This window comes from Lissotriton vulgaris, chromosome 12 (assembly GCF_964263255.1).
Source record: "Lissotriton vulgaris chromosome 12, aLisVul1.2, whole genome shotgun sequence".
Classification (NCBI taxonomy): Eukaryota; Metazoa; Chordata; class Amphibia; order Caudata; family Salamandridae; genus Lissotriton; species Lissotriton vulgaris.
The window spans coordinates 601,162,149-601,173,572 of NC_141700.1; the positions used below are offsets into that span (position 1 = coordinate 601,162,149).

Here is an 11,424-nt window from a genome sequence, read left to right on the forward strand (position 1 = left end):
GACCAAGAGCGACTGAATGAGGGTTTTCTTTGCCATAAGAGGGATCCAAAGGAAGATCTTTCTTAGCATCCGCATTATTCCGAAGCAGGTGCCTGTCAATGTCTTCACATGTTCCTCCATAGAGAGTTTATCGATTTTAATGCCTAAATTCTTTGCCCCTTTTTTTGGTGAGTGAGTTTCCCCTAATTCTAATGGCCAACTTTATGGATTCCCCAATTCCTCAGCTTTACCAAACAGCAGTATCTCTGTTTTGATGGAATTAAGCTGAAGAAATTTCTACATCCATGTGGCTATATTTTGCATATAGTTTTTATTAAGCTTAGCTTTGGTCACTGCAAGGTCGGACTCTATAGGGGCTATCACCTGAGTGTTGTCTGCATACGAAATGGTCGCGAACCCGCGGCTTCTAATAATAGAGGCCAGAGGGGCCACATATATATTAAACAAGGTGGGACTTAAGATGGATCTCTGCGGGACCCCCTTATCCACTTGCGTGGTCTGTGACACAAAGGAATCCACTGGACACATTGTGTTCTGTCAGTCAGAAAACTTTGTATCCATTTAAGGCCATGCCTCCAACACCAATCTCTCGTAGCTTATCCAGAAGGATAAGATGAGAGATGGTATCAAAGGCTGCCAACAGATCGAGGAGAACCAGCATTGAAGGGGTTCCCCTGTCCAGTGACATACTTATGGTGTCGGTGACTTCCAACAGTGCGCACTCAGTGCTATAACAGGCACGGAATCCCGACTGGGACGGATCCAGTAGGTTATTTTGTTCTAAATAACCAGAGGGGTGACGATTGATTAATGTCTCTATGATCTTGGAGCAACAAGGGAGGAGAGAGATCGGCCCGTAGTTTTGTAGATAAGTAGGATCTGCAAGCGCCTTTTTCTGCAATGGCTTGATACGTGCGTTTTTCCACTTACGAGGAAACGTGGCTGTAACCAACGAGATATTACAGACTTCAGCTAGCACATCGGCCAAGGCCGGAGTAAGTTCTGACATAATGAAAGGAGGAATCAGGTCTAATTGAGATCCAGATTTAATGTGAGCTAGTAAGGGGCCCTACTGCTCAACTGTGATAGCAGGGAAAGATTCTAGGCTAGGAGAATGAGGGTTTCCCTGGGGGGAGCTCCCTTGTGATCAACCTCATCAGGACCGAAGAAGCTATAGATTTTATCAATCTTTTGAATGAAATAGCATGCTAGGTCCTCACATAACTCCAATGTGGGCAGAGGGTTATTGGGACCCCTGGTTAGTAAACTTTGAGAATCTTAAAGAGCTCCTTGGAAGAGTTCTTCGCTTGCGTAATTCGGGAACCTAAATGTGCTCTTCTGGCGATGTAACAATGTTTTAGGTAAGCTCTATGTGCAACTCGATAGAGCGATTTGTCTCTCTGATTTTGATTTCCTCCATTTTCTTTCCCTGGTTCTACATATGGCCTTTTCTCTCTTAAGAGTTTCTGAATACCATGGGGCTGGTGCTGCCCTGTTCTGGATCTTTACCATCTTAAGCGGCGCAATAGAATCTAGGGCTTCGGTTACTGAAGTCTCAAACCTTTCCAAGGCAGCGTCACTGTCTTCACAGTTCATAAAGGAAGGGGATGTGTACGCCCGAGAGGCGGAGGATGTCACCGTTTTCCACAATCTGCGGCGATCCCTGCGCACTTGAAGCTGGCCGGACGATTTCATGAGCACCCAGGAGAAACTTAGCGCCAAATGGTCAGTCCAACCTAATATCAGAGGGGGGGGGGGTCTACTACTAACTCTGGGATGTTAGTGAAAATGGTGTCCAGCATATACCCGGCAATGTGTGTGGGACTACGTACTCTGGAGGAAAGATCTAGCGACTCCATAGCTGCTACTAAGTCAACAGACTCTGCGTTGGAGAGAACGTCCAAATGATGGTTAAAGTCCCCTACCAGAAGGAACTTATCAGTTTGCAGTGTGTAAGGGGCCAACCATTCCAATAGCGATGTACAGAACTCTTTTTCGTTTCCTCCTGGTGGATGATAGACTAAAGCTCCCGTCCACTCAATCGCCCGTGCCCGCTCCACCCTGAAGACCAACAACTCCATATTGGAGGAGGAGACAGTGCCCGAAGTCTTGATGTAATAAAGTGGACGCATAGCAGTAGCTAGACCTCCAACTCTCTTGCCTAATCTCTCCAAGCGTACAACAGAGTAGTCAGCAGGGAACGGTATTGCCGGTGCGGCATCATTGTGTAGCCAGGTCTCAGTGAAGAGACATGTCTGGTTTTAAATCATCCAACAGGTCCCAGATTTCTGCCACATGTTTTGGAATGGATCTTGCATTGAGATACAGCCCCTGGAAGGGAACTACGTGCCCACCCTTGGTCTGCTTCTCTACCCTAAGGAACTGATCCTTACATAATCGATTGTTTGTAGAGCTAGGGTGTAAGAGACCAGGTGTTTGCTGTTGCTTGGCCACAGACCTACCACATTGTGGACAATCCCCTAGAAAGTTGCCGTCCTCTACTCGTAAGCTATCTTTGCACCCTGTGCTGGTGGCCAAATGCCCCAGCCCCAACAACACCTCTCTAGAATAACCAAACATGGGCGAAAGGATATACCTGTGGGAAAACGGGCAACATCTCCTGACAGCTGGCAGCATCCAGGCGCGGGCGGGCGCAGACAGACTGGCCTTAGGCGCGCCCGCGAACACAGTAGTTTTATGCCTCCGAAGGACCAACAACTAGCACGCTAACGGCTTGCAAATGGCGCCCAGAAAGCTTACAGGATCCTAGTCTGCAGCCTCTCTCCACTCAATCAATCGTCAGACACGATTGCGGTGGACCGGACAGTAGTATTAAGCTAAACGAGTGTCTCATGTAATATTCCAACACTCCTAAAGCCTCAAAAAGCACTATACAATTCATCACAATTTTAAAAACGCTTGCTATTAAAACCAGATACTAAAAAGAAGTTTCTGCATATAGTGCACAACATAAAATTTGATGTATGGCAGTTATACGCCGCAGAGAAAACATTACATTAACAGAAGTGGATATGGCATCATTATTGACCTGAAAAAACATCACTCTGCTACTAGTCATATTACCCGAAAACCGAGCTCGGCACTGCTGATATATATTAAAGTTACCATAGACAGGCAAAAGGGGCACAGCTCAGCCTCTCAGCACTGATGCAGAAGTCAGAAATGCACAGTGCTACCTCTAAAATCTACGAGGTAGCAGGGAAATAGTTTACTTCTGCCAGCCAACAAACATATGGAGTTCAGGGGCAGTCAACTCCAAAGCAGATCGGAGCACAGCGACCACTTACCTTCCTCTACATAGGCAAGAAGTTTCTTCTAAAAAATCCAATGCATACAGTAAAGACAGTTAACCCATGATTTGATGAGAAATGCTTTGGAGATTAAATGCTACAAACATAAGACTATGTAGGCTCTCTCCCTCCCATGCACACAATTGGCAGGCAGAACCAAACATGCATTCACAGTAGCAGGAGAGAGCAAACACAGGGCGCACACAGAAAGCACCCCCGAATGGAGATTTTTTTTTTTTAAACACCCCCATATCATTTCAGTTTGGAGCCCATCTCCCGGAGGACCTGATAACCACACCTAATCTGCTTTTGTTATGGAAAAAGTAGCTTATCTATTCATATCTTACCTTAAAGAATGAGCTTTCAAACTGTAAATCTGTGCACACTCACCTCACCGTAAATTATTCACAATCCAGTCAAAGAGGGGCTTAATACAACTGCCCTCTCCGGTCAACTAAGACTCTTCAATAAGCAACCCACAAGCACAACATTACACGCTAATTATTTTATGGAGCCTTGTAATGCAATTAAATTAATTAATCATATGTTCTCAAAAGGGTGCTTGTTCATGACTTTAGCTCTTACGTGGATTTAAGCAACATGCATGGGGTGTCTGATGTGGGCCCATATCAAACATTCAGGATAACCAGAGACTAAGTAAAACAGTCCCAATTAGGGTAATTATATATAAATCTATCTTATTAGGTGATCTCTTAGTCGCAGGTTGGGTGTGCACCTTAAATGGTTGCTAGTGAAGCAATCAACCATCCAACCCGTTTTAGTTTCAGACTCTTTGGCATAATTCTACTACACACTATTCCTGCAGACATCTTGCAGGAGGTAGCTACTTTGATGCTTGAAAGGCTACAGGCCGATTATTTTAGGATGGGAGGATCTACAAATCTTCAGATCTACATCAAGAAAATACTACTCACACAGGGTGGGTATCAAAATCTCTCTCCATACTGGCCTTAACCCTTCTCCCTGTGGATGATCCTCAAATGTTTCCTACCTGTTGTGCTTCCCCTTCTCTCCATTCCCTTGCATCCCTCCCACCCTCCCTTTGTGCTGTGACTGCATCCACACTTATGGAACTCTGCTCTTTGACTTATTGTAATAACTCTAATTAATGGTATCTGCTTTAGACCTTGCACCATATACCATTCCTATGTGACTCTTAGAGCTTATCCAGTCATATCCCCTCCCTATGTATATAGAGATAACTCTAATCACTAGTGTATGCAGTAGACCTTTGACCGATTGCAATAATGCTAAGCTTTGGTATTCGCTGAAGTCCTTACACCATATACCACCCCTATGCGTCTCCTAGAGTTTAACCAGTCATATCCCTTCCTATGTGTATGTAGTTGACTCTTATCACTAGTGTTTGCAGTGGACCTTTGTACTCTCTACCACCCCTATGTGACCCTTAGAGTGTTTCCAGTCATATCCCTCCTGTGTAGATAGAAGATAACTCTAATGACTAATATCCTATGTGATTCTTAGATTGTATCCATGTGTATCCCCTCCCTGTGTTTAGAGTTATAGCTGTAACGACTAGTCCCTGTGTGACTGTTGGAATATAGCCAGGTGTATCCCTTCCCCCGTGTGAAGAGATAACCCTATTCACTAGAACAAAAAGAAACGTGTTCTTGAAATGTGTAACGTAACTGATTCTATGTAAAGTGCCTTGATAACATGTAACGGAACTGGTGCTATGTAAAGCGCTTGGATAACCTAATCGGTTCAAGTTCCTGAAATGTGTAACGTAACTGATTCTATGTAAACTGCTGTGATAACATGTAACGGAACTGGTGCTATGTAAAGCGCGCTGATAACCTAAATCGGTTCAAGTTCGCGCTATAGAAAAACTCTAAAAATAAAATAAATAAATAAATACTATATTCAACATAAGGTCTCTGTTACCAGATACCTGAGAGCCTAGCCGGTCACTATAAATCCATTCACAACGCTCAGTGGGGTTGGTCTGGATGGTATAGTAGATAGAAAAGGAGAAATTGCTCTTTTTCTAGGTGTCCCCTCACTCACCAGGGTTGCCCCGCCGTGACATGCTTCATCATTGGGGCCATCCCAGTCCTCTACGGGCTGGGGCGTGCTGCGACTTGCGAATTACGTAGGAGCACTTATAATTGACTATGTGTGGTGCGGGTGTGATAGTGGAGTGGACTAGGTGATGTGTTTAAAAATACCTGCCCAGTAGGTTTTCAATAGACTTTATTCCTGCCTCTAGGTGGTAGTATTAAAAATGGGGTGGATAAATAGGGTCCCTAAACATAATGTGTTAAGGTGTAGCTATCAACTCCTGTCAACATGTTTCGTGCATACCCCAAGCACTTCTTCGGGACTACACAGGGACCAGTCCGGACCGGAGGGACGCTAGTAGGTGTCTGCAAGAGGGAGGTATTCTGTGAGCAAATTTGCTGGGATACTGAACCCCTCCGAGTCCATGGGGCACAGTTAGGTCCCACTACATGAACCACGTGTTTGGAATAAATACGTAGGTATTCTTGCATGCACTAATTATAGATTGCAGCAATTTTTACTTAAAATAACTCATTGCAGAGCTAAGGAGTGGCGAACACAGGGCTGGTCCCTGTGTAGTCCCGAAGAAGTGCTTGGGGTATGCACGAAACATGTTGACAGGAGTTGATAGGTACACCTTGACACATTACGTTTAGGGATCCTATTTATCCACCCCATTTTTAATACTACCACCTAGAGACAGGAATAAAGTCTATTGAAAACCTACTGGGCAGGTATTTTTAAACACATCACCTAGTCCACTCCACTATCACACCCGCACCACACAGTCAATTATAAGTGCTCATACGTAATTCGCAAGTCGCAGCACGCCCCAGCCCGTAGAGGACTGGGATGGCCCCAATGATGAAGCATGTCACCACGGGGCAACCCTGGTGAGTGAGGGGACACCTAGAAAAAGAGCAATTTCTCCTTTTCTATCTACTATACCATCCAGACCAACCCCATTGAGCGTTGTGAATGGATTTATAGCGACCGGCTAGGCTCTCAGGTATCTGGTAACTGAGACCTTATGTTGAATATAGTATTTGGAGGGTGAGCCTTAGCCTTTTCTTCCCTCTAACTCCCTTCTCTTTAGTATATCAAAACCTCTCTCCCACTTAGGAAATCCTTCAGTCCGTGAGATATTGTCAAGAAGACGCACTTGTTAAATGATTACGAAAATAACGTATTATTGTTTTGCTCTTTTCAGTCCTGACTCGTGGGCTTTCAGTTTCGTTTCAAGTCAAACGAAAGTGCAATACCTCCAAGAAGGACTTGAAATCCCGTCTGTTTTATAAAATGCTTCCACTAGAACTCGCCGAGTTATCCGCGTCACCCACTAACGTAACAAATGATATGCAGCTTCACAAATTAGTCAACAACGCCACTAAGACAGGGCGATGCGTCGACTCAACCCCCCCCATCGCTGGGCAAGTTAAACTGGTTCCCAACGTACACAAGAAACAAATGCAAAATCTTCATTTGCTACTTGTCTCTCTGTGAAAGCCACAAAAATATGCGAAAGGACAAAGAATCTCATATTTTACTATATTCAGAGTCCCGTTTTGACCAGAGGTGTGCGGGGAAACTGTCCGGCTGATCATACATTGTCGTAAACATATCAAGAAATTGTACGTGAACAAAATTCCATTCTTACTTCTTTTCTCTCTCGCTCTATTTAATGTTGCGGTTTTTTGGAATATCAGTGCATCAGCGCACCTTATCAAAAACAAAAGCAATTAAATGAAATTTAAAGCCGAAAGCAATTGCAAACCACAATTTTATAGCAATGCCAAACTGAAGACAAGCACTGACAAAGCCAATATGGTTAACGTTTAAGCATGTGCAAACCCACTGTACTAAGGCGCCGGCAAAAGCATCACAATAGATGCTATACAAAAAAGAATTCCCTTTATTTTCTATAGCATCCATTTTACAGATACGTTTATCAATGCTCACTTCCCAGGTGCTGCCTGGTAGCTCGCCGACTACTTACAGACGTAAACAGTCCCTCATGCCTGGACACAAAAGAAAGCACCCAAACATCCAACAGAAAAAAACGGATAATTAAATACTCCAGTCAATAAACACAAGAGGAGTTTGACAATATCGCACATCAATAAAGGCTACACAGCAAAAGAAACCAACATGTTAAGGCCGATCGCCTAAAGCAAGTATAGAACACGTTTGATATGAATAGCACAAACATCGCACATGTCCCACCAAAAAGCAGTTCATTCCCTAACCAGTGACAACATACATATGGCTCAAATTGATTAAACAGCGTTTCCAAAACCAAGCAAAAAAAATCTGCACGTTTCAGGTTAAGTTGCACCCGACTTTTTTGAACATTAGATGACCCACAATACAGAATGCAGAAATCGTCCAGTCATTTTAATTTTTAATTTCAGTTCTCTAAGTGTAACGTTGGCTGTCGTATTTCCCCCTCTTTGGGGAATCTGACACAGCAAATGGGAAAAGGCACACGAGGGTACTTTGCTACTTTTGGTGGATGTCTTGGATAGAGTGCTCCACAAACAGTAAATATCTTTCCATTTGAAATTATTTTTGTATTTTGTATTGTGGGGCACTCGACAACAAAAAAAAGGAGGTGGATGAAACGCCTCAGAAGACGAAAGGAGATTTAACGGCATCTCCCGGCGAGTACATTTAGAATGAGGAAGATACTGTGAGGATAGATTACGTAATACAAGGACGGCTTTAATATAAATATGAGTGATAAGCCAATTTGAATACCTTGCAGTAACCTGCGCCCAGATTGTCAGCAGCATGTAGGACCACTTTTAGTAGAGCCACGAAGGACTGTAGATATGTAGATATATATATATAACAAAACTAAAACAAGTGAGTACACAAAATGCCAAGATGGAGCTTAACACGGTGGATACGCTCAATGAAGTACACTTGAGGATTTATTTATCAATATTTGTTAAGCTGTGGGGAAAGGCTTTCAGACAGCTGAAGGACATTCTTGAAAGGGTAGGTGCCAGGCTCCAGAGGAAAGTAAGAGCTGCCATCTCCAGAGTACATGCATGTAAATTAGTCGGTTACCACTCAACCCCCCCCCCCCATGTGTCACATGCGCATCTCCTGAGTCGGAGTGCCTTCAGTAAGTTAGTCAGCTGCTTCTGAGACCCACCAGCACCCCCGTGTGTCACATGCGTTTCGCTCGGTAGTCCCAAGCCTCGCTGCCTGACTGACATGTATGGCTCACCCAGTCCCTTCCTGGTTGCATCAGCCGCACTCTGCTGAACTTAGGCTGGGGATTGAAGTTCAGAAGCACGCTACGCCTAGCACGGCAGCAAAACCCGAATATGCCCTCGCACTACATCCCCAACAATGCCTTGAGAGAATGCGAAGCACTGCATGACGGGAAACCAGGTCCGCAAATTGCAGGTAAATGAAACCCGCATCCCGGCGGGTTCTAGACCGGTCTACGAAGCAAGACGCGGCGCACAGCTTTATTCTGCTGTCAGGCGCGAGTCACACGGCCACACTCCACCGCTTACTTCTTGCTGAGCTTGTCTGCGTCCCCGGGATGTGCTTCCACTGCGTCCGCCATGTCTGCCACTGAGAAAAAGAAAGAAGTTGAATTTCCGCAAGCGGACCACACGCTCAGCCCGGAGGACAGCGGGCGGAAGTGACGTAACAACGTGCAAAGTTCGCGGTCGATTTAAACTAATGCAGAAAGCTGATAACATTTTATGGCTAGTAATGCAGACGTGGCAGGCTGCATTTAAGTTTGTAAATCAGTACCCTGCTGGTTTAAGGCCGCTTGACTACGGTGCTATATATATTCACACAAACCAATATATTATTCACGTATACTCGTACAATAACACACATATTTATGCCAAACTGTTACACAATACTGTATGTATGTGTTACGTATATTATGTGATGCTTAGTTCCATAATAGTACAAGTAGTGATGTAATCATTAGAATGTAGAACTTAAAGCTAGTGTATATATTTAGTGAGGTAATAGAATGCAGTCGAGGAGGTGAAGCATTGACAGCGTTGGAGACACTGTGTGATATCCCAGTGCTGTCACTTGTGGGCTTTATGTATTGAGTTTCCTATAAATAGAAGAAACCTTGTTCTGATCAATTCTGGCTGCTATGATCTCTGTATGACATATGGGTGCTCCTATTCCTCTCCAAGGGCACCCACCTCTAAAGGACCGATAGCCTAGTTACTTTCATTGGAATGTTGCAGGACACTTACTGTACTTACGCAGCTTGTACACTAGTGATCATGTCACTTACCGCTACAAAATGGCCTGCCTATAGGGTGTCTTCTACCCAGTAAGAATCCAAATTCTGGACCGTGACTAAAAATTCAAGACGAAGGGTCAACATTCAAGTCAAACATTCAACAAACATATAATCAATTAGGCACTGCTGGTTTCCATTCAGAAACGTTTGAGCTGCTGGAACATCACCTTTATAGGGCCCATAAGCATACAAACCCTAACTCAAGGAGAAAACGCGCAATTTTCCTTTCAAAATTAGACTTAACTCATGCTGAGAAAATTGCGTTGGGTATACCATCAACACTTCAACATTTCTGAAACCCCAAAGTCAACTTTCCCCAGATCAAGGCGTAGATTAGATCCCCCCAGGAGGAAAATGGTGGGGGGGGGGGGGGATTGGGGGGGGAGCTCTTCCTGCCCCTTTACTGCCTTTAGTAGATACCAATGTCATTAGCCAACCTTCCAGACGCCGAAGCCCAAATTTGGTCCCATCTTTTATAAACTGCATAGATACACTCTGGTGGAACGCATCACTCGCCAACCAGGTCGACTGGAAACCGATTATCTAATTTCCCTCACATAGATGTGTAAGATCTGTTGGGGCGTGGCTAAGGCACTGATGTAGGTGGAAGCGGGACTCCGGAGCTCCTCCGTGCCCGCCTCGCACCACCAAATATCCTGCGCCCGACTCACTCTCCGACCCCACAAAAGTGCCCAGGAGGGCATCGGGGACACGCAGGGAGACTTTGGAGGACTGGGGGCCCCTGTAACTGCCCCCGCTGTACTTTGAGCGGCGAGCGCTGTACCCGGGGCAGAGAGCGCCCAAAATGGCGGCCGCCGTCCTACTTTGACGCGCCTGGCGACGGAGCTCGGGAGGTGCAGAGGAGCCCCCTGACGCTGTGGTGCCTGACCGCTTGCCGGCGGAGACCCCCGGAGAGCAGGCAAAGGTGAGGGGTACTGGCTGGCACCCTCGCAAGCGGACCCGGAGGACGGGGGACGGCCGGCCTGCCTGACCCTAAAATGGCGCCGTCTGAGACCCGGTGACCACCTTGGTGGCCGTTTGCGGAGCCGCTGGGACTGCGGGGAGCACTGGGTCTGCGTAAGGCACCCGACCCGCCCCCCTGGTGGTGGAATTGCCAGGGAGCCTGCGCCACAGGTGGGTTGGTGGCGCACGAGCGACGACAACGAGGAGAGCAGGGGATGAGGTGCTGGATACCCACCCCCACGAGGCACTGAATCTGCAGGCGGGAAGAGGCGCCTGCCTGGCCGGGGACGCCCAAGAACGGCGTGCCACATTGGGACTGATGCTCATAGGCGCGCACCCTGCCTGAGTCTTCTAGACGCGGGAGCCTCGCTAGGTGCCCAGACCCGGGGCACTGGTGTCCCACGACCCTGGTGGAGCGAGCCCTGGCCCTTGGACAGCTTCGCGAACTGGACCCCACGAGGCGCGGGCCCAGAGGCAAGAGTGGACGACGAGCCTGAGGCGGACCAGGGGCAGAGAGCGGGAACATCGGCGACCGCCGCAGGGGCACGCGACGCTAGCCAGAATGGTGCGTGGTAGCAGGAAGAAGGGCTTCGAGGCCCTGAGGCTGGACGACCCGGGGCACCTTGTCGACGACGTCCCGGCGGGGGCTGGGGCCGGGAGCTCGACCCACCCGCGGGACCCCTCCCTGGGGGACATAATGCAGGCGATTGTAGCGTCGCGGGAGGCTCTTGAGAAGCGCATAGACACCATTGGGTCGGACCTGACCCTACTGAAGGATGACCACAGGAAGCTGAAGGAGCGGGTGGCGAC

General features: G+C 46.8%; 1 protein-coding gene across 3 annotated transcripts in view; it reads right to left on the bottom strand.

Annotated features, from left to right (window-relative positions):
• Positions 1–9,019, bottom strand: part of KARS1 (lysyl-tRNA synthetase 1) — a 115,750-nt gene extending 106,731 nt beyond the window's left edge. The window contains exon 1 of one of the 3 annotated variants that reach the window (XM_086945471.1): positions 8,885–9,019. In XM_086945471.1, the coding sequence (XP_086801597.1) occupies positions 8,885–8,937 (53 nt within the window). In that variant the 5' untranslated portion in view covers positions 8,938–9,019. Of the gene's footprint in view, positions 1–8,514; positions 8,607–8,884 lie in introns of those variants that run through there. The other 2 variants (XM_086945469.1, XM_086945470.1) reach the window with 2 other exon arrangements.
• Positions 9,020–11,424: the final 2,405 nt, after the last annotated feature.